This window comes from Cutaneotrichosporon cavernicola, assembly GCF_030864355.1.
Source record: "Cutaneotrichosporon cavernicola HIS019 DNA, chromosome: 4".
Classification (NCBI taxonomy): Eukaryota; Fungi; Basidiomycota; class Tremellomycetes; order Trichosporonales; family Trichosporonaceae; genus Cutaneotrichosporon; species Cutaneotrichosporon cavernicola.
In genome coordinates, this window is record NC_083396.1 from 1761689 (window position 1) to 1783527 (window position 21839).

At 58.0% G+C, this 21839-nt stretch overlaps 8 protein-coding genes across 8 annotated transcripts; 3 read left to right on the forward strand and 5 right to left on the reverse strand.

Moving 5' to 3' along the window:
- Positions 1-176: 176 nt before the first annotated feature.
- On the forward strand, positions 177-1268 carry TIF6 (uncharacterized protein; the record flags this gene model as incomplete). Its single annotated transcript, XM_060600547.1, has 4 exons — positions 177-186; positions 262-316; positions 379-784; positions 1002-1268. The coding sequence occupies 4 exons, from the start codon at positions 177-179 to the stop codon at positions 1266-1268; spliced, it is 738 nt and encodes a 245-aa protein (XP_060457130.1).
- A 257-nt stretch (positions 1269-1525) lies between these two features.
- Positions 1526-1948, reverse strand: CcaverHIS019_0406860 (uncharacterized protein; the record flags this gene model as incomplete). Its single annotated transcript, XM_060600548.1, has 3 exons — positions 1526-1767; positions 1799-1879; positions 1924-1948. 3 exons carry the CDS (start codon positions 1946-1948, stop codon positions 1526-1528), a joined length of 348 nt encoding a protein of 115 aa, XP_060457131.1.
- Positions 1949-3377: 1429 nt separating this feature from the next.
- CcaverHIS019_0406870 (uncharacterized protein) lies at positions 3378-6011 on the reverse strand (the record flags this gene model as incomplete). Its single annotated transcript, XM_060600549.1, has 4 exons — positions 3378-5201; positions 5235-5452; positions 5791-5955; positions 5996-6011. 4 exons carry the CDS (start codon positions 6009-6011, stop codon positions 3378-3380), a joined length of 2223 nt encoding a protein of 740 aa, XP_060457132.1.
- Positions 6012-6930: 919 nt separating this feature from the next.
- Positions 6931-10131, reverse strand: TOP3 (uncharacterized protein; the record flags this gene model as incomplete). The annotated part of the gene is made up of 3 exons (XM_060600550.1): positions 6931-9400; positions 9436-9670; positions 9705-10131. 3 exons carry the CDS (start codon positions 10129-10131, stop codon positions 6931-6933), a joined length of 3132 nt encoding a protein of 1043 aa, XP_060457133.1.
- A 644-nt stretch (positions 10132-10775) lies between these two features.
- FET3 (uncharacterized protein) lies at positions 10776-12799 on the reverse strand (the record flags this gene model as incomplete). The annotated part of the gene is made up of 3 exons (XM_060600551.1): positions 10776-12292; positions 12336-12601; positions 12654-12799. The coding sequence occupies 3 exons, from the start codon at positions 12797-12799 to the stop codon at positions 10776-10778; spliced, it is 1929 nt and encodes a 642-aa protein (XP_060457134.1).
- Positions 12800-14828: 2029 nt separating this feature from the next.
- CcaverHIS019_0406900 (uncharacterized protein) lies at positions 14829-15696 on the reverse strand (the record flags this gene model as incomplete). Its single annotated transcript, XM_060600552.1, has 7 exons — positions 14829-14939; positions 14981-15039; positions 15079-15148; positions 15185-15300; positions 15341-15413; positions 15454-15587; positions 15636-15696. The coding sequence occupies 7 exons, from the start codon at positions 15694-15696 to the stop codon at positions 14829-14831; spliced, it is 624 nt and encodes a 207-aa protein (XP_060457135.1).
- Positions 15697-16216: 520 nt separating this feature from the next.
- On the forward strand, positions 16217-18364 carry CcaverHIS019_0406910 (uncharacterized protein; the record flags this gene model as incomplete). Its single annotated transcript, XM_060600553.1, has 3 exons — positions 16217-16228; positions 16833-16906; positions 16963-18364. 3 exons carry the CDS (start codon positions 16217-16219, stop codon positions 18362-18364), a joined length of 1488 nt encoding a protein of 495 aa, XP_060457136.1.
- An 870-nt stretch (positions 18365-19234) lies between these two features.
- CcaverHIS019_0406920 (uncharacterized protein) lies at positions 19235-21213 on the forward strand (the record flags this gene model as incomplete). The annotated part of the gene is made up of 3 exons (XM_060600554.1): positions 19235-19759; positions 19791-20807; positions 20851-21213. The coding sequence occupies 3 exons, from the start codon at positions 19235-19237 to the stop codon at positions 21211-21213; spliced, it is 1905 nt and encodes a 634-aa protein (XP_060457137.1).
- Positions 21214-21839: the final 626 nt, after the last annotated feature.

Sequence of the window (21839 nt, forward strand, 5' to 3'; positions counted from 1 at the left end):
ATGTCAAGAGGTTTGGGACACGGTTAAGAAACATCTTGATCAACTGTAGCCAACACATCTCGCCAACGCTCAACTCTTGTTGCTCCACACCACACCACTACAGCCGCGGACCACTCCTCGGCCACACTACTCCAAACCCTTCAACCGACACCGTTACCCAGAAAGCCTACTCCGCCATGGCTGTCCGTGAGTGCCTCCACCGAGCTGCCGAGCTGCATAGCTTGGAGCACGGACAGTTCCCAATGTAATAGCTGACAACAGGTTGCCAGTTCGAGAACTCGACCGACATCGGTGTCTTCTCCAAGCTCACCAACTCGTGCGTGTCCTTTCGGCCATCTTATCTCCAACTAATCATCCCTTGTTTACAGCTGACATCAGCTACTGCCTTACCGCTCTCGCCTCGTCGTCCAACTTTTACTCGGTCTTTGAGGCCGAGCTTGCCGACGTCGTCCCCATCATCCACACTACGATTGCCGGAACCCGTATCGTTGGCCGCCTGACCGCCGGTAACCGGCACGGTCTCCTCGTGCCCTCGACCACGACTGACCAGGAACTGCAGCACCTCCGTAACTCGCTGCCCCCCAGTGTTGCGATCCAACGTGTTGAGGAGCGCCTTTCGGCCCTCGGTAACGTCATTGCGTGCAATGACTACGTCGCGCTCGTGCACCCCGACATTGACCGGGAGACGGAGGAGATTATTGCAGACACGCTCAAGGTCGAGGTGTTCCGCCAGACTATTGCCTCTAACGTGCTTGTTGGGAGCTACTGCGCGTTGTCCAACCAGGTGAGTTGACGTTGTCCAAGGCAGTGGGGTTACAGCGACAAGGAAAGAGGTACATGAAAGGAAGAGACGCCGAGTCCATCCAGCCTCCAGCCTTTGACGGCCTGGGCTTGAGTCTCAGTTCTTCCTGCTTCTTCCTGCTCGTCTGCCTGCTGGCATCTAACCTACCACGCCCTCGTTCCCCTCTATCAGCTTGCGCGACGTCATGAGCTGACCCCAGGGCGGCCTTGTGCACCCCAAAACCTCGCGCTCTGAGCTCGACGAACTCTCGTCCCTCCTCCAGGTCCCCCTTGTCGCTGGTACCGTTAACCGCGGTTCCGAGGTGATCGGCGCTGGCTTGGTCGTCAACGACTGGTGCGCGTTCACTGGCCTCGACACGACCGCCACCGAGGTGTCCGTCATCGAGGCAACCTTCCGCCTCCAGGGCCAGACAAGCGCGGCCGTCATCAACGAGATGCGCGACTCGCTCATCGACCACTACGCATAAACGTTGGCGTGTTGGAGTTGTGCGCACACGGATGAGTGCGGATAGAGCTTCGGATTTGTACTATGCATCTACTGGCTATAACCCCAGGGCGTACATGGCGAAAGCTAGTGGGGTATTGGCTTGGCTAGTGTACAAATGACAGAGTGTCCGTTCCAGTATCAAGTGGTGCGCCTCGGTGTGGCGTGCATCATGTTGCGTGTTGCGTGAGAAATGGTCGTATGCGCACGTCTGTGTGGGGTTGTGGGGTTTGTTGAGTTTCATGGCGTGACGTCTGTGATGGGCACATGCATCGCGCCCATGTCGAGTGTGCTCCAGAGATGCCAGAAAGCGAGTGCGACGAGTGCAACGCACACCAGCTGTCTCGCCGTCTGGGGAATGCTGCGCATTGCCCGCGCTTTGCGGCCGGGATAGATGATGCCGGGGGTGAGCAGGACGACCTGCTGTGGTGATGGTGGTGGGAACTCGCGCTCGGCCTCGAGGTCATGGTCCCCTGCTTGGGCTGGGGTCAGCAGGTCCGAGCGTCGGCTTACTGAGGACAATGCCGGGCACAACGATGCCGGGGACATTGACGGCGGTACTTGCCAAGGCGCGTTTCTCGGCTGATGACGGACCTGGTGTGAGCTCGCGTACCCTCTCACGATTGAATGCAACTCACTTTGTCGTGAAGACATGGTGCTCATGGTGGTGGATGAGGGATGTAGAGAGAGATGGCAGGGCGGCAAGGGAGGGGGAGGTTGTGCTGGATGACAGTGGCGCTGCGCAGCTGCGGAAGGGCGACCAAATGAAGGACGAAAAGGTGGCAAAGGGTGAGGAGATGGGCAGATCGATCAACGAGTCTGGCGTAGCAAGGAAGTGTGATGCGCAGACGAAACGCGGGTTGGGCCGGTGAGTTGAGGGACGCTCGAGCCAGCTCGAGAACTTATTCGGCAGTCGTTGCGGGAGGTTGGGGTGGGGTTGACGGAGGAGGAGTAGGCACGGGTGCGGGTGCGGGTGCGGGTTACGGGAAGGAATGACCAGGGAGTTGGAGGCGGACGTGCAACGTCGATAAGAGAGCGTGATAGATAGATGATAGTAGTGGTGGATGTAAGATGTCAGAAGAGGAAGAAGGTTACAGCATCAGCTAACGACCTAGGATAAGGAACGGGGTGCCAAATCCAAACTCTTGTCAATGGTTTGTTCGTCATCACAACACTCTGTAGGCTAAACCCGGTTTCATCCCCCTGAGCTTGAGCAATTCAAAGATTTATTGCACCCTGCAGGCGTGCAGGAGCATTGAAACATCTACCCAGAGTTGCTTCCACGGCTTCTTCTAGGGTCTTCAAGGCAACGTAAACACGGCTGGAATTACTCTGCGCGGCAAGGTATAGCTGTAAAACATGGGAGGCGGATGGGTGGGTTGTATAGTTTGTATAGGGGGATCGGTTGGCGTGAAGGAATTCAAAGGAGAGGAATGATGACGAGGTGGTGATGAATGGATGAGATCTGGCTTGGCCCGCCAGGGATGAGCATGTTTGAGTGTTTGACAAACTTTTGCCCCTCCACTCACACCTGTTTGTGCCTGTTTGAATGGTTCCCGTGAGGCCAGAGTATGTCGCGTGCGGGTTGGGAACCTCACCTGCTGGAGGCTGGATCATGGAGTCATCAGACGTGACAAACTGGCTGACCTGCACACAGTTGTCAACCTGTTGGATGAACGCCTGTGTGAGCTGTGCGTGCATGTGAAGGGGCAAGGAAAAACCAAAAACACGCGCGTGCGCGATCAAGGCACTCGGTTGCTCCCAATTGCTCTAGGCCTCGTTGACCCTCAATATTCCTCCCTACGCTCCCCTCATTGATAGCCACCAATTCAGAACAAGTAGAGCGCTTGGCTTGGTCCAGCTGCCAGAACTAGCATTATCAACATCTGTGGCATCCCTTACGGTATTCCAGACTTGAGAGAGGTGTGCTACGACGCTACGATGTGGGTGCTCTATAAAACAACAGAAATACTTATGAACGATGTGGAGTGTTGACTACAGTGGGTGTGGGAATGAGCGCGGCCATGATCGCGTCAGGTGCGTTCGCGTTCCGTCTATGCAAGGTCTAGGGTTCGTCCGGCCGTCATCATTTTTATGCGAGCGCCGACATGGCAGGCTTGAACAACAGGCCGGCCACGGCGTTGAGAGGGTGCTCGCGCGTACGAAGAGACTCCGCGGGCGAGGTGGTACCCGTCTGGACCTTGAGGCCAGCCATCGCGCGCGCAAGGTCGTCCTCCAACGACTTGTTCTTTTCGTTGGGGACGACAGCCAGACGCGACTTGCCCGTCACGACCGCAGCAAGTTTGTCAACGTCAAGCTTGTCCGAAGAGCCAGAGAGCGCAGACCAGAACGACGATGAGAGCTTGATCGCAACGTGCTCCGTTGCCGCGACCGCGAGGGCAGATAGGGCGGACGACTCGGCTGCCTTGGCGTTGGTCTCGGTGAAGAACTTGGGGCGCATAGTAGGGGGGATACCAGCCTTGTCGCTTGCGGCCGCGCGCGAAAGGCGGCTCCAGAGCTGCATGCGGTAGCTCTCCATGGAGTTGAATGAGAACGGCGTCTCGAGCGACCAGTCTGCAAATGACGAAGACTCAATGTCGCGGTCGCCAGTGTGGAGCGAGGTATGTTTGGCGCTGCGCTCAACCCCGCCGTTGAGCATGGGGTTGAGGTTCGGTTGGGGCGGCAGGGTGATCTCGGGAGTAAGGGTAGTGTGGCAAACGGTGTTGTTTCCACCGCCAAACATGTTCTCGTTGCCAGCCCAGAATGCGTTTCCGGTAGCAAACGGCGCCAGGTCCTTGCGCGTGTTGACAGTCGGCGTCGTAGTAGTGCGACGCACCATTGCCGGGGGCTGAACCACAGGTGCAGGAACAGCGACTGGCGCTGGAGTGCCCTCGGATGTAGCCGGGGTGATGGGCTGTGCGTCTTGTTGCGAGTGTAGGACGGACAGTGTGCTAGCTCGGAGAGCATCCAGCTCACGTCGGAGGTCCTGGTTCTCCGAGCGCGTCGTGCTCAGCTCGTACCGAATGGCGTCAATGACCGTGTCGCGGTCCTTGATGTGCGACTCGAGCGTCCCGATGTAGTCCTTGCGGCGGGTGCGGAAGGCGCGCGCACTGAGCTTGTTGCGAAGCTGGCGCTTCTCCTTGCTGCTGAGCTTCTTGTACTCCTCGGGAGAAGGTCGCCAGCTCTCGTCGTCGTCAATCTCCTCGCCGTCATTGCGCACGACCGAGGACATGCCGCCACCCTTCTTGCCGCCCTTCCCTCGTCCTGCGCTGAAGATCGAGTTTAACGGGACGAGCTGCTCGATGCGGCTGTCAATGTCATCACCGGTGGAGAATGAGGAGGCAGCGCGGTCCGATCGGCTGGGGGCTGGTGATGCTATCTCGCCAGGCGTAATTGCAACGAGCGGCTCATCGCCCTCCTGCTGAGGCGGCACGAAGTTGACGGTTGGAACCACCGGTGTTGGGACTGCCGCACTCATGGGAGCGGTGGTTGCACTCGATGGTGTGAATGAAGCAGACGTCGGGGTCATGGACCCGGGGGTTGACGCGAGAAGCGATGGGTTGAGCGTTCCGTCTGTTAGACCCCATTGGGACTGGTAGTTCATAAATGACGCCAGCAGTTGCTGGAGCGCCTCTTGCTGCTGGGCGGGAAGAAGAGCGGCAGGAAGTGGGCTTTGGTCCTGCGGTGGCGGCGGAAGCATTTGCGGTTGCGGTGGCTGAACGGGAGCCTGAGCGGGGGCGATCTCTGTGGCAGGCTCTTGCTTGATCTGGATGTCCTCCATGTACGCCGGGCCACCCATGGCCTTCTTCTCATCGGCGAAGTCGAACGCGAACTCGCTGGGGTTGTACGACGGAGGGGAGGTGAGCACAAAGCCAGGCGGTGAAGGGGTGTGATTGTCCGACACAGTTTTTGGCGACTGCCCGTCAGTCATGTCAGAGACCGTTCTCACGCTCTCGGCTCCGCTGTCCTCGTCTCCAAAGTCGAGGAACTGGAGCATGGAGCTCGGGTTCCCGACTAGGTCGGGGACTGGATCGAAATCAAGCTCATCGTAGGCCGAAGCCATAGTCAAGGTGGGGTGGGGTTGGCGGTTGTTCAGCAGGTTGGAGCTCTGAGCGGGCTCGATGTAAGTGGTAAGGTGCCCGGTTATGGGCGACGGCAGCTCTAAAACTGTGTGTAAGTAGTGCTCTAAGAGTATGGTGAAGTATGATCGGGAGTGGAGTGGTGGAGAAAGGGAAGCGGCATCGGAAGCGAGTGATGTGGTGGTTGTGTTGGTTTCGAGGAAGGTTCCAGCGCCTGGTTCACCATACACCACAAGATGTTCGCCACCTCTCATGCTGGGGCACTGCATCGTGTGACAACCGCATTCCAAGTGCAGTGGGCGCAGCACATTGTCATTCCCAGACATGCTGGGAAGCGAAGGTGGTGTGCGAAGGCCAAGGCGAAAGGAAGGTGGGGAAGGTGTATGGAGGCGGTGCCAAGCGACGCGGACATTCACCGTGACTCACTTGATGTTCGAGGTGCCGCAATGTGTCCACGATCGATCGCGGAGGGGGGGGGGGGGGCGTTGGTGGTGTTCTTCGACGTAACGAGGTGCTCAACAGGTCGTAACCAGTTGGTAAGTAAAGAGTAGATGATGAAGTGTGAGAAGATGAGAAAGGAATTAGGAAATGCTGTGGGGGTGCGAGGTGTGTTAAGGGTTCACAAGCTAACGGGAGGAAGTTGGCATTTGGGTGGCGTAGAGGGGTATGTACTTCTGTATACTGTAGGGTGAAGTGTGAGGCAAGGAGGTGACGATGACCGACGGCAGTGCTAGATCGAGGCCGAGGGTGAAGCAAGGGTCTATCAGTCCAGAGCTGCCTTAGGAAACGGACTCAAATGCGCAGGGTAAGTTTAATCACACTTTAATACGCCAGAACCTTCCAATTACAACGCATAATGCCTGCATGTTTGCATCGAGTCTGGCGCACAGCCACGACCAGCTCCTCGTGTTGTATCGGCATAAGCGGTATGTAAAACTGGATCTTGGGCCGCAGCCGGTAAGTAAAACTTGCACGTTCTCCATCCTCCACGTCGTTTGGCTCCCAAGCCACCCGAGCTTGTTGGAGGAGTTGGAGCAAGCCGCGGCCATGACGTAAAGTTCAGCCGTAGCCGAGACGACTCGTCAGCGGTTCCCTCGGCACCGATGGTCCGGAATCAATATGGGAGGTACAAGCTGGCGGTACTGACCGCGCTAACTCTGGCTGACTCAGCTCTGGTAGGAGGGTCAGAGGGAGGAGGGTCAGAGTGTAAGAGGGTAAGGTGGAACGAGGGGAGAGGGGATCGAGCGCAATCGGCCATCTCCTAATCAGGCACATAAGCACGTGTGACGTCAGGAGCAATGCAAATTCAATTCAACTCCGTAATCACCCTGCGGATCACACACATCATTACTGAATTGATAATTGTGTGATGTGTCAGTGATAACGTTTGTCTTAGTCCCAGTTCTTTCCATCCACTGTAATCGTTCAGTCGAGGTGTCTGTCAGTGACTGGGAATTGATACTCAGCGTGCCTGCACGTGACTCGTCACGGCTCCTAGCAAGTGCTTAAGTGGAGATGCGAAACGATGCATGAGTGATGATGCGATGCCTTGATCTAGATGCTGCCCTACTCCCCCTTCTTCTCCATGATCCGCCTAAACTCCTCCAGCTCCTCCTTGGGCATACCATAAGTTTCAGCCGGGACAGCGGGATAACTCCTGGCCTTGACTTCACGGACGTACTCGTCGACCGCGGCGCGCGACGCACGCCCGACCGAGCCGAACTGGCGAACAAACTTGGCCAGCTTTGGCGGCGCCTCCTCACCACCAGCCTCGGGTCCGACGTCCAAACTGCCCAGCACGTCTGTGATGACGAGCACTTGCCCGCTCGTGTTGGGTCCGGCACCAATACCGATTGTTGGAATATTGACTGATCGTGCGAGGGTTGTTCCGACGTGGTGTGGGACTGCTTCGACCAGTAGAGCAAATGCACCAGCTGCTTCCATCTCGCCCGCGAGGGCGACCATGTCCGCCGCTGCCGAGGCTGTCCGGCCCTGTGCACGGTAGCCCGTCACGCCGGCGCGTTGGGGCTGCAGGCCGATGTGGGGCATGACGGAGATACCAAAGGCGGAGAGACGTTCCACGAGGGGAATGATTTCGCGCCCGCCCTCAATCTTGATCCCGTCCGCTCCGCCCTCTTTCACCAACCGGACGGCCGCGTCCATCCCTGCCTCAATGGAGGACGCCACGTACCCGAACGGCATGTCTGCCAGGAGGAAGGACGAGCCGACGCCACGCGCGACAGCACGCGTGTGATACACAACGTCCTCGAGAGTAAGTGGGATCGTACTCTCGTAGCCGAGGCAGACCTGCGCCATCGAGTCGCCGACAAGCACAATGTCCACACCCGCACGACTGCTCAACACAGAAGTAGGGAAGTCGTACGCCGTCAGCATCGTGATCGGGTCGCCGGCGTTGTGCTGAGCCTGCAGGCTCGCCACGGTGACCTTGGGCCGCGCCGACTTTTGCGAGGATCCCGTAGCACCCGGAGCAACGGAGAGAGAACGCGCAGACGTATGCAGTCCCCGTGCGGAGGTGTGTAGTTCCCGTCCGTAGGTGTTGAACGGGAAGCCAGGGCCACGGCGGCGGTTATCCTTCAGCGCAGCGCCCATATCCCTCAGCCCAGGCTCCATCTCGCTCAACGGCCGCAGAGGCTCCGTCTCCGGGTCGTCCGCCTCGAACTCGCGGACCGTCGCCGTGTCAGCGTCGCGGTAGAAGAGGCGGTCGGCCCGCGTAAGTTCAGCCTTGTCGGACCGTGCGTCGCGGAGCTTGGTCTTGCGCTCACGCGCAGTCTCGCGCTTCTCGCGCTGGGCGGCCCGTTTCTTCGCCGCCTCAGTCTTCGGCTCCTTGCGCTTCTTGGTCACCTCGGGCTCAGGCACGTAGTCGGACGAGGCGCTGTACACCGTCGCTGGGGCGCCAATGTCCTCGACCTCGACGAGAGCGTCCTTGGCCAGGTCCTTGATGAGGCGGTCCATATCGGGGTCGACTGCGAACATGTTCTCCTCGTCTGCCTGTCCATCTAGCCACGCCTGCTCATCCTCCGCGCTTGGGAGGGCCATGTCCTCAGCATTCGGCTCAATGAGCAAGCGGATACCGCGCTTACGCTCGACAGCGCCCTTGAACGCGTGTGGCCACAGGTCGCCCCACCCGCTCTTGCGTGCGTCGTAGTAGCTCTGCTTGCCCAGGCTTTTGGCGACCGTGAAGCGCATAAGTTTCTCGTCGGGCATGCATGCGTCCATCACAACAAAGCCTGAGCGCTTAAGTGGCGGCGCGACCAGGCGCGGCCACGCATACGCCTCGGCCTTGAGCAGCTTCTCAGTCTCGACCGGGTCCTCCATCGCGGGAAGGGTGATGTCGTGCGCAATCTCAACGACCTCGAGCTCTCCGGCCTCGCCGCCCTCAACCTCGCGGATCTCGGTGCGGCCCGTCACCTTTGCGAGTGCTCTCGCGGCAGCCTCACGACCCACAGCGCCAAAGCGGCCCACGCCCTCTTCCAGACCGCTTGGCGCTTCGGGGCGCTGGCCCCTCGACACAATGAGATACGAGTAGCTCACGTCCTCTTCGCCGCGCTTCGCGTGCTTGGTCTTACGCGTGAACCGGGGACGCTGGATACGCTGGCTGAACGCGCATGGCTCGATCATGTCTACTCGCGGGCACGCTCCGTCGTGCGGGCACGGTGCGGTGATGTGAAGCGGGTTGTCCTCAGTCGACTGTGCCAGAAGCCACTGGCGGGCCTGCTTCATCGCGGTCCACCCCGCCTCGCCTGCCAGGTCGACGAGCACCATGTGCTCGGCGCCCAGGTTCAACATGTGCTGGAGTAGATCGCGGCGACCGCGACCAGTCGGGAGCACCGACAGAGCGAACGTCGCCATGACGACCTGTGGAGGTGGTCCCGCGACGGACGTGATGTCGCGCTTGAAGCTGATATCACCTGGGAGGTTCTGCGCGAGTTCCTGTGCGAGGTCGAGGCCAAATCGCGTGCGGTGGACGAGCGTAAAGTCCTGCAGAGCAGCCTCGCCGAAGACTTCTGATGACGCCCTGGCGATCAGCGGGTGCAGTGCCAGTATACATACCAGAGGCCCGGACCGAGGCCGCCAGACACTTCAAGCAGTGGTCCAGTAATTCCGCCGACGCGCTTGTCAAGCTCGGCGAGGACGTTGTACGTGGCCCCGTACTGGGCGGGAAGGAATGCCGACGCGCGTGCGATAGCGTGCTGCGGCATATTACGGGACCCGCCAGGCGACTTCTCCTTCACAGGCTCGAGGAGCTCGAGGTAAGCGTACCGGACGTGCTTCTTGTCCTCGGTAGCTGGGGTCAGCTTCTCATGAGGTTCCAAGCTCACCCTCAATGGCGTCCTGGACGCCCTCAACGAGTGCGTCGGGAAGGACGACCATGCCGATTTTCTTGTTACCGAGGATTGTGGCTGGGGACCGGCGCTCCTCCCGCCGGTCAGGCCACTCGACCTCCTCCTCGTCTGCTGGGGCCTGTTTCCGCACCCCAAATCCGGAGGATACGAGTTCGAGCTCGTGCTCCTCCACTTGGCGTGGGGTATTGGATCGGCTCTTGGAACGCATCTGCATGTCACCGAGGAGGGCGTCGAAGCTGGGGTCGAGTTCGAGGTCTGGCACCACATTCGACTGGCGGGCCAAGTTCCAGCCGGATGTCGAGAGAGCACGAGTGGAGGTATAGCGAGCAATGCCCATGGCTCGCACACATGGCGAGGCTTTGAAGAGGGCGCTCGCGACGGGCGCGCGTCGGAGCATCAACATGGTCAGGTGTGCCAAGAGGTGGAATGGGTAGATCACAAGTCTGGGATGAGATTCCGGCTGTTCTGGGTTGAATGGACGCCGGTATGGCAAAATAATGTCTTCCCAAAAGCCACGTGGGGTGGTGGAGGTGGAGGTTGGTGGCGTCAGGCTGCAGGTGGCATGTGAGCTGACGATAACCGGTGCGCCGGCACCACGGACATGGCCGTGCGCAGGGTTGAGAGGCGCTTGGAGGAGACTGACTCGGGCCGTGCTGACTGACTCGTACGTGTGGCGTATGGCTTGTGTGTGGCTTGTTGGAGTCTTTACAGCGTGCTGAGATGAGGCGGCCAGAGCATCCTTTCCATCGTCTCACATATCACCGTGCTGACAGCATGGAGCGGAAGTGGATCTGGAGGCTCGAGCAGTTGAAGATGTGGTGCAACCAGATCCGGGTTGCACATTGGACCAGCCCATCGGTCCATCTTCAGTAGCGCAAGCACAGCCCTGGTCGTGGCGTCGAACGACGCCCAGACCATCTAGCGGCATATCAGAAAACGTAGAGTGATCGAGTGACAAACAGGACCAAACGCCACGCAAACAAGCCAAGACCCACACAATTACCATCGAAACGTACATGCTAGTTTGTAATGATATGTGGATGCAAATTACGAGCGGCGCGCAACCTTCTTCCACAGAGGCTTCTTGTTGGCTTTGGCCTCGATGTGACGGCGGACCTCCTCCTCCAGGTCCTCCTCGTTGAGCTCGCCAGTGCCGTACCAGACAATGGTGGCGAAGCCGACCAGGAAAGTGATGATGCAGCCGGCCATGGCGCCGATGGCCTTGGGCGTCCAGCCCATAACCACGGGGAAGGGACCCCATGGTTGGCCCTTGAAGTCGGTGGTTGAGAACTTGCCTACAACGTTGCCTTGTGCCGGGATGTGTTGGTCTGTACAGAGGTCCTTGAGCTGCTGGGGGATCTGGAGCGTCTGCTGCATGACGTCGGGTGCCTCGACGAAGACCAGGGCCAGGCCCGAGGTCAAGTGCCAGTCGATGTGGCAGTGGAAGAACCAGGCGCCCGGGTTGTCGGCACGGAAGCGGAGCGACACCATGCCGCCGGGCGGGATAGTGACCGTGTCACGGCGGGCGGGGTTCTCCTGCGAGGGGTTGAAGGGCGGGTTAGTCGCGTTGTCATTTGAGGTCACGTCAAACGACTTGTAGACGACCTGGAAGACGTGGCCGTGGAGGTGGAAGGGGTGGAAGCCGGCATCCCAGTTGTGGACGTTCAGCTGGATCATCTTCAGGTGTTCGAGGGGAATGACGGACGTCTGGGCACCATAGATGGCGTGGTTCGTGGCATCCTGGCCCATGGTCATGGCCGTGAATATCGACGGGACATTGGGGCTGCGGTAGGTCGTGTTCTGGAAGCCGCCGTCGAGAGTGAACGAAGCGCGGTTGGTGCCGTCGTCGTAGGTGTCAAAGTTGGCGTGGACAGTGTACTCGACGTCGGCGGGAACCATGACCTCCTTGGCGAGCGGCACGAACCACGTGTCGTCCATTGGGTCGCCCCAAGACTCGTACTCCATGATCTCGGCCGCGGGGGCGTTGTCGTTGTAGACGATCTGAATGGTGTTGTTGACGTTGAGGTCGTGTGGCGGGTTGGGGAGATCCTCGGGCTCGGCGTCGTACATGTCGGGCGACTGCATGATGTTGAAGGCAAAGTTGTCCGTGGTCTGGTTGAGAGCCTCGACGTACATCGAGAAGCGCTGAGCAACAGCAACCTCGATAAGATCGATCTCGTACGGCACCGTGTCGATACCGTCAGTCTCAATGACCGACCACTTGTGGCCGCCGATGCCAATGTGGAACATGGCAAGCGCAGACATGTTGATGATGCGGATGCGGTACTTCTTGCCCGGCTGGAAGTTGATCTTGGCGTTGTTCTTAACGTCGGCAGTGACACCCTCGCCGTTGGCAATGTTGCCGATGTACTGGCCGTTGTGAACGACGTAGCAGACTGCCGACTTTGGAATGGGCTCGGCACCGGTGGGGTTGGTCCAGGACAGGAACTCGTTGACCTTCAAGTCGTGGTGCTGTTCGTGGTACCAGTCGGACACGATGAGGGTGTACTCGTCGTCCCAGGTGAGGCCGTCCGTACGGTTGTCCTTGGGGTGGATGATGGAGGCTGTGGTGTCAGAGCTGGGCCGCGCGCAGGCTGGAGAACTCACGAGTGCGGAGACCGTCGACGTACTGGCCATCGTAATGGCCGTGGACCCAGTAAGTACCGTGGTGGAGAGATGTGTCGATGTGGTAGTCAAGCGTCTTGCCGTTGGGGATACCGCACTGCGTGACACCTGTCGCACCGTCCCAGTAGTTGGTGTTGTTGAAAAACATACCGTGAGCGTGGAGAGCGGTGGGGATATTGTCGTCGCCCATGCCGTTGTAGGCGTGGATGAGGTGAACATCGCCCTGCGTCGCCTCGAGGACGGGTGGACTGGATCGTCAGTTTGTGTTCGGGTCATGTTGGTCGCGTCGCTACTACTCACGGCCATGTACCGTTCACGCCGATGACTCGGCGCTCGAAGCGGCTGTCAGGGTTGGCAGTGGTGTACGAGATGTTCCACCAGTGTTCAATGATGGCGGCCTGAGCCACCGACAGGAGCGGCAATGCCGCAATGAGTGCGGAGACCATCGTGATGGTGTGTGTGGAGGCGGAGGTGTGTCTGGGACGGCGACGCGGATGGCAGAGTCAGTCAAGCCAGTTTTAGGAGAACTGTGGCTGCGCGTAGAGCAGCTCTAAAGTCCACGAGTGAAGGCGAGTTGTGGAAAGAAAGACGACGAGGAGAGGGTGTGGGAATGTGGTTGTGGGCGCTGAAACTTAAAGGCCGCAAAGTGAAGACTGTCGGGGCAGCCTGATAACGGGGTGGCCAAGCCTTGTGAGCCTTTTTTAGGATCTAGGTTGGACTTGGAGGCGTAGAACCGCTCAACCTGGATATCGAAACAAAGCAAAGTGGTGAGGTGGTTGGTCGGAGTGGCCAGCCCGAATGCAGAGGGTGCGGCTGCCTGGCTGATTTTCAATGGCTCTCTATCAGATAACTTCGGGCCCGACTGGTTTCGAACCTCTTCAACCCCTTCCCTCCCCCCAGTTTCCACCCAAGACTGCGTCGTCTCCTCGAATCAATGCATGCCATCTCCATCTCATTGGTACGTCATGCAAGCTAAGATTAGCCCATGGCAACAGAAGCAGTCACGAGATGCTTGGCTTGAGTTGATCAACGGGGATTACGTAACAGTTTGATGGCCGGCCGTCCCCATCTCCATCGCGACGGGGGCTAGGCCTAGATATTTTAGCGATATGATGAGATCTGGTAAAAGCCAATCGACTCCATGCGTGCACAAGGTGCTGCCTTTGTGCTCGGTAACAACTAAGTTGGATGGCTGTTTATAGACCTTGACACGGCCGATATCGAGCGATGCCAAGATGATTGGCTATTGATCAACATTGTTCGTCCGATCACATTCTCTTTTTGCATGGATATTAGTATCACCCTCTTGACAGCCGATGGAATCTGATCGCAGGCTCCACTGTGACTGTGGTGTCGACCTTGAAGCCAGCCACTGATCAACTTGTTGAAATATGTGCGGGGCCGAACATTCTGCAGCCCATCAACAAGTGTCTTGCGGGCCCGGATCGGCCTTCGTGCGGTCGGAATTTCCATCCAATCGAGCCACACCAGCTAGCAGCCGCACAATCATATTTGGCCGGCGTGGTGGATTAGATCACAAAACTCCAGAAGACAACCTTTGCGTTGATGTCACCGTTGTTAAGGCGACAAGAGCTGAGGGTGGTGGCCGTGATTGCCAGTGCCCAAGCAAGCCTCTGGTCGCGGATCACGGCAACAGTGACCGAACTGATTGTGTGACCAAACTGATTGTGTGACTGAACCGATTAGTCCTGTTCCTATTAAATATTGAACAGCTGACGGTTGTGTCCTCACGTTCTATTATGCATGTTCGGACCGATCCTTCTCTCCAGAAGGTGGTAGTGTGACAAGTTGGGAGTGTTGAATATCTGGATGCTGAAGGCAGCAAGAGGTCAAGGAATACTGGGCTACACAGATTGTTGCAGAAGATTGGAGTGTTGACGGCCGTAATCACTTGTTCGTGGCCCTCTTTTGGCCCTCTTTTGGCCCTCTTTTGGCTTCTTTTGATGAGCATGATGCGTCTGGTCACGAGCTCGATACGTCCGCTTCTGACCTCCCTGTGATGGCAGTAGCTTCTCATCGGACGGGCGCATTACAGATGATTCTGTGTGTGATTATTGCCGCATTAAGCCGAGCGCACCCTCAGAGCGTGCTCTTCGACATGTGCTACATGTGCTACATGTACTTGCTGCAATCATCCATCGATCCGTCTCAGAAGCCGTGCAACTTGACAATATCTGACAAGACCTCCACCGCGCTCCACTGACGCCATCAGTTCGTGCCTTCTTTCCCGTCGCCACCAGGTAACGCTTTGTGGATCAGCCGAGGGTATGCTCTCAGAACTGGATGCACTCGAATCTACGGCTAGCTCGAGGTAGCTGTACAACAGGGAATTATCGATGCAGGTATGGTGGTTTGGCGGGGACACAGGCAGCATCGCGATGCCCGCGCCTCTATCGTCTAGTATCACAGTGGTGCTGGCACGTTGGATTTCAAATGTGCGTGATGGGACGCAAATCAGCACGCACAGCCGCCCAGTAGCCCGCTGTTATCATCCGACAGTGTGACGGTACCAGGGGCACGGACGGGCTGCGGCCCGCGCTGCCAGAGCGACGGTGTGTCGAGAATCTGGCGTGAGCTCGCGACCGCGGCCGTGCGCTGTGACTCACGCGTCTGACCAGCTCCTGGAACGCTTCTGTTACGCCGACGTTGGTCTTGGCTGAGCACTCTGACAGTTAGCAGTGTCACGCGCGAAGGTAAGACTCACCAACGAAGAGTGTGCCCATACGCTCCGCAAACTTCTCGCCTTCCTCATGCGTCACTTGGCGCTGATACTCCTGAACGTTAGCTCCCATCCAAGCAATGGAGCTCACCTTGTCGACCTTGTTGCCGACGAGTATCTTGACAACGTCCTCGGCGCAGTACGTCTCGATCTCGCGGAACCACTTGATCAACTCGTCGAACGTGGGCCGTGAGGAAACATCATACACTACTGTCAGCGTCTCAACAATAACTCTGTCAACACCTACCAAGTATGACGCCTTGTGCGCCGCGGTAGTAGCTCGAGGTGAGGGTCCTGAAGCGCTCCTGTCCAGCTGTGTCCTGCATGTTAGGTGTTAGGTCCGGCATCACCGCCACTCACCCAGATGGAGAGCTTGTACCGTCGCCCATTAAGCTCGATGCTCTTCACCTTGAAGTCGACACCGATGGTCGCTGCCGTCTCCTCCTCGGATAAAAAGTCGTCGTCCGTGAACCGTAGGAGCAGGGATGACTTGCCTATAGGTTAGATGCTGAGTAGTTGGGTGGCAATTCGACAACACGCACCGACGCTGGAATTACCAATGAGCAGGAGCTTGAGATTGGAGGGTTGAGGAGAGTCGCTCATGATGGAGACGAGAGGAAGAGAGGAGGGAAGGAGGAGGTTGATGGAGGAGAGGGAGTTTGGTGTTGGATTTGAGACAAGATAAGTGATTAATGTTGATTGTGCGATTCGCTTATTGAAACTTGGTAGTGAACACAAGTCATCGTGTCACCAACGTCCTGTATCATCAATTACCCGCGCGTGGCTTGACCCTCGACCCAGGACTGAGCCCGTCAGCCGTCAGCCGTCAAACCCATCATCATATTCCAAGTTGTCCACGCTGCTCTCTGAACCGCGCCAACCGTGTTTACTTCCGTCTCCCACGAGGTCTGGGGCTCCCACTCTTCAGCGCAATAGAGATCGGAACCAATTCCACGCGACGCGTCTGGCCCAGTCAGTCATTTGGGCTTGCGCCACCTTCCTTGGGCGCATGGCGTATGGCGTTGGAATGCGAGAAAGAGGCCCTCCCTGTTTTAGAGATCCGCAACACCAGACCAGAGCTGAGAGAGACGGTCAAAGAGGCACCTCACCCTATCCGCACACAATGTCTGGTACAGTGAGCCCTTGAGCCCGTTGCCGATTAGGCCGTGGGTAACATGGGGCGCCGAAATGTGAAGGACCTTGGGCCTTGGACCTCTTTTTAATAGCAACTTACAATGAGTAATAGCCAATGAGTCCAATACAGTTTGCCTTTGCCCACGTAAACATACATTAATACATAGAATACAGTCTGGATTTCAGGGGTTTAGGGTTGAGTGGCGTCCCGTCTCCCGCTCTTGCACGCGTCCCATGGCATGCATTGCACCCAAACGCGAGAATTGACCAATCAAAAGTTTATATCTTTGTTAATGAGTTGGCAAGGAACCCTGAGTATCTCACAGTTCCACCACTGTTTTGGTGACCATTGCGTTTTTGACAGAGTATCAGGGTCTACAGCCCTCTACGGCCCTAGCAGACCAACCGCCACAGGGAAACAGGCAAACACTCCGCCGGGTCTGAACAAGTCACCCTAATTCAACCCTTCCTTGCCCAAACACTCCCTTGAAACCTCAACTCAAGCACAAGCCTGCCGCTAATGCTTTTCATTCATCTCTGACCATCCATCCAAGCTCTCAACATCGCTCCCTCACTCTCTCAACGGTGGCTCCTCTCGCCTGCAGCTCATTGAACGTTCGTTGTACGAACGACATTCATTAGTCTTACGCTCTTACTTTCGTTTCATTTCTCTTCTTTCGTAAGTCGCACTCTGTAACCCACAAGAATTGGGGTCTCGACAGTGTTGACAGAAAGCTTCCAAGTCTTCAACATGCGTTTCCAACTTCTGTCTATTCTCGCCGTTCTGGCTTCGGTCTCGGTTGAGGCTTCGCAGCCGGAGGTTCGTGACCTCGCCAACCAGGCTGGCCCTGCTGGCGTCGCACGCTCCTTTGAGCGGCCTCACGGCAACATGCGCCGCAGCCGTTCGCGTCACAACAAGCGCAAGACGTGCCGTGTCCGTCCCAGTGCGTCCGGCTCGGCTCCCACCACCTCATCCGGTCCCGCCGACAGCAACTCGTTCGCCGCGGACAAGGGAGGCAAGCCCTCGGTTTCTGCCTCTGACTCTGCCTCTGACTCTACCTCTTCCTCTCCTTCTGCTTCTCCCTCTGCTTCTGGATCAGCTCCCGCCGACGGTGCGTCCAAAGAGGACAGTTTCGAGGAGGCTGAGGCGTCCTCGGCCTCGTCAGCGCCGGCCAAGCCTGCCCCAACTGCTGCCGGCTCCGGCGGCGTCAACACCGCGGACAAGGTGCTTGCTGGCGACGTTGACAAGTGGATCGGCACCCTCGCCCCTGAGCAGGGCCCCGTGGGCACCGCCATCGACACGTTCACTACCGGTGGCGGTGGCCCCGGCGTTACCATGATCGACAATGCTGGCGCGGTCAAGCAAGGCTCGTTCGACAGCATGACCATCGAGGGCAACAATCCCGGCCTTAAGACCGCGTACGGCCTCGCCAGCTTCAACGGCGACTCGGCCACCTTCAAATTCCGCCAGGGTCAGGTGGGCGACAACGATTCGTGGTTCTGGTACACGACCCCGGACCCCGGCAACACTGGTATGGACCTCACAGCCGCACGCACTGCCTCGTTCACCTACACTGTCAAGTTCCAGGACGGCTTTGACTGGAAGCTTGGAGGCAAGCTCCCGGGCTGGTATGGCGGTGACTCTGCCGACGCCGGCAAGCATTGCACTGGTCACGCTGGCAGCTCGTCGTGCTTCACGTCGCGTCTCATGTGGCGCTCGGGAGGTGTCGGCGAGGTCTACAACTACTACTGGGGCTCGAAGCAGGCTTACTGCACCGACCCGTCCACGTACAAGGTCGGCAAGTCCGAGGTCATCTGCCACTCCGGTTCGGGCGACTCTCTCGGCCGTGGCGCGTTCAACTTTGAGGCCGGCAAGGCCGTCACCATCACCAACACCGTTACGCTTAACACGATGAACGGCAACTCTCCCAACGAGGATGGCAGTCAGGTCATCGTCGTCGACGGCGTCAAGGTCATCGAGGCGAACAAGCTCGTCCTCCGTCACCACGATGCGGGCCGCATCCGCGGCCTCTTCTTCTCGACGTTCTTCGGCGGCAGTGGTGGCTCGTGGGCCAGCCCCAAGGAGCAGGAGGTGACGTTCAGCGACATCTCCGTCTCGATCCTTGAGAAGCTCTAAGGCTCGTGCCACTCTTGCGGACTTTGCGTGTGTATGGTTCTGGCAACCTGGGAAGCTGGCTTCCTTGTTTGATTTCTACCCTCCTCTTCGATCTGAACCCTGTTACTTCCGTACTACGACAGAACGTGCTGAGCACGTTCCTGGAATGTGCTGGGCACTTGTGCGTAGCATACGGTAGCATGCAAGTGATGAGTGTCAACTTGAGCTTGTGGCGATGCGGAGCTCCATGGGATATGGGGCTGGCCTGACTGGATACGAGGCCGAAGGTCATCTTAAATCATCCAGGCTTGGCTTGCAGTTTGGATCGTTCCATTCCCTCTTGGTTGCCTCGTTTCAGGTCTTCCCGCAACTCGTTTGATTATTACAGCCGCCCGTAACAAGGCAGAATAGGTTTCAGGTACGCCACGAACACCCGCCACCCATTCCGCCCACATTTCTCGTAAAGACGTGACCATCGCAATATTGTGCCATACCTTCATTGCCCAGGACCCAAGTGCTCCAGCGTTTGCCGTACTGCATGCGACGCGGAACGCAGGACGGTACCGTATGCTGTGGACCTGATTCCGGTGGACCGTTCCACCGATGAGCTCATTCTCCTTGCTCACATCAGCATATATCTCTCCCCGCAGGTGCATGCAGGCATGCTAGCCACCTCTCTCCCTGGCGACTCAGATACTGGACCTGGTTCGGGAAGCCAGGATTGGAAGGACTGGAACGACCTCAATCGCCGGTCAAACCTCTCACGGCGGTTGTGTCATTGCCAACTTGATCGTGCCATCATGCAGACTCATCCACCGCCTACAGCATATCATACCGCCAACTCGATGGGAAACCTGTTGATGCCCTCGACTTGATCTTGTCACTGACACAATGTCGCACTACCTGCTCGCGCGAGAGTTGCGCGGCGACCCACCCACATCGTCCGGTAGCGCCCACAGCAACAACAACATGCTCCCACTCGGTCCGCAGCATGAGGAGCTCGTCCGCGTCCCGTCCATGGGAAGCTTTGCGGTTGCGCGATCGCTGTCGTCCCAACTCAAGCTCGACCACTTTGAGATCCGCAGTATCAGCGACCATGATAGCTGGTACGAGCGCAGTTCCAGCCCGAGCCCCAGCCCGAGCATCATGTCGTCGCGCTCGGACGAAAAGGGAGCCGGCACGCCAGACGACAAGTACTACTCGGACGAGAAGGGCTCGACCGAAGGCGGTAGCGGGGAGGAGGGCGTTCCCGACGGTGTTCTGACGGGTACCCGCCTCGCGCTCGTCTTCACCGCACTGCTGCTCTGCACGTTCATGTTCTCGCTCGACCAGTCGATCGTCGCGACAGCCATCCCCCGCATCGTCTCGGACTTTAACAGCTTCTCCGCTGTCGCATGGCTCATCACAGCCTACTTTGTGAGCCCATCAAAGGCAGCGCTAACCCCAGCTCACGCAATGCGGATTCATCCTCCTCGTCGGCCAGCTCCTGACCGTCATCAAGGCCAAGTGGGTACTCCTGGGCGCCGTGTTCTTCTTCGAGCTGGGCTCGCTCCTTTGCGCCTTAGCTAAGGGGATGACGTTCCTAATCGTCGCCCGCGCCATCCAGGGTATCGGTGCGGCGGGCCTGTTCGTGGCAATCATGGCGACGATTGCGGTCGTCACGACTGTTGAGAAACGCTCGGCATTCATGGCTGGATTCGGGTTCGCCTTCGTCATTTCCTCGGTCGTCGGTCCCCTCCTTGGCGGCGTGTTTACCGAACACCTGAGCTGGCGCTGGTGCTTCTGGATCAACCTCCCCATCGGCGGGATAGCGACTCTGCTGGTCATCTTCCTCCTACCCGCCCGCCCACCCGAGCGCACTCACGAGTTCCAGAAGACAGGCTGGGCCGGATTCTTCCAGATGGACTGGCTCGGTTGCGCGCTCTCCCTCACCATGGTCACTTGTCTCTTAATCGCGCTTCAATGGGGCGGTAACGACTACCCGTGGGGTAACTGGCGTATCATCCTCCTCTTCACCCTTTCTGCCGTTCTCACCATCACCTTCTTTGCGTGGGAGCACTGGCTCGGTGAGCGCGCCCTCATCCCGCCCGGTATCTTGCGTAACCGTACCGTCGTCGCGGCCTCGGGAACCAGCTGGATGATCATGACCGGCCTCCTGGGTGGCACATACCAGCTGCCCCTCTATTATCAGGCGTCCAAGCTGCATTCGGCCCAGAAATCCGGTGTCGACATTATCCCGTTCATGGTTGTCGTGTGTGTTGGGATCTTCATCTCGAGCGGATTCGTCACAAAGTTCGGATACTACTACCCGTTCTTCTTCGTTGGACCACCCATCGCAGCTGTGGGCTTTGGCATGCTCTTCACAGTGACGGAGACGACGTCCAACAAGTTCCTCATTGCGTGGCAGGTCCTCTCGGGTCTGGGTATTGGCCTCACTTTCCAAAACATCATCCTTTCCGTGCAGGTGAGTTATTTCTTCTCTTTCCTCTCTCCTTAGTTGACAACAGGCCGAGTACGCGCGCAAACCCGCCCTCCTCCCGCAAGCGACCGGCGTCCTCTCCTTCTTCCAGCTCACAGGTGCAGCCGTAGGCGTAGGCATCATCAACACTGTCCAGTCCGTCTACCTTAACGACTACCTTCGCAAATACGCCCCGCTTGCGCCGTTCCAGATCGTGCGCCAGTCCACCACCGTCATTCCCATGCTGCCCGAAATCATGCGGCCAGGCGTCATCAAGGCCTACACCCTGGCTATTAGCAAGTCGTACCTTCCCATAATTGTCGCTATGGGTCTCGCCCTCTTCTTTGGCTCGTTTATCCGCAGCCACAACATGCTCAAGATTGGCCTTCCAGGGGCTGGCGGGTTGGCGTGAGGACAAGGTCAGAAGCAATCAAACACTGGTTAGACCGGTATGCCGGACATGGACACATATAATGTATCATAAGCGCATGTAAAGCATCGGCGTTGTGGGCGAGGGCACACTGAGAGTCGGCGGCAGTGAACACAGGGCGGGGTAGATTAGGTTGTCGAATACGCCCGTCGGGCTTTCAGGCATCAGCGTCGTCACTCTCCAGCGACCGCCGGGGCCCATCGAATGGGTCTCGCACACTATGCAGCGCCTGCACAGACGCCCAAGCTACCCCTCCAGGCATCAATGTTTGTTAGCCTCTGCAAGTACCATCCTCTCCAGACCCCTGCACAGCAAAAGAATGACCTCTGGCGGGATCGAACCGCCGACCTCATGCGTAACTGGATACTCCATGTTAAGCATGCGCTCTAACCAGCTGAGCTAAGTGGCCTCTTGAGAAATCAGTTTTCACCACCAACTCATTTTGAATGATCACGTGATGCCACGCTGATGCCGCGTGCTTCGGCCCTTTCGGACGACCAGTCGGCGAAACTCGGGGTTGGGGGTCGTCATCCGACTATTGCTACCAGAAGGGATTGCGCCAATGAGCATGAGGACAATTCCAAGTCTCCCACCGTAGCAACCGGGCA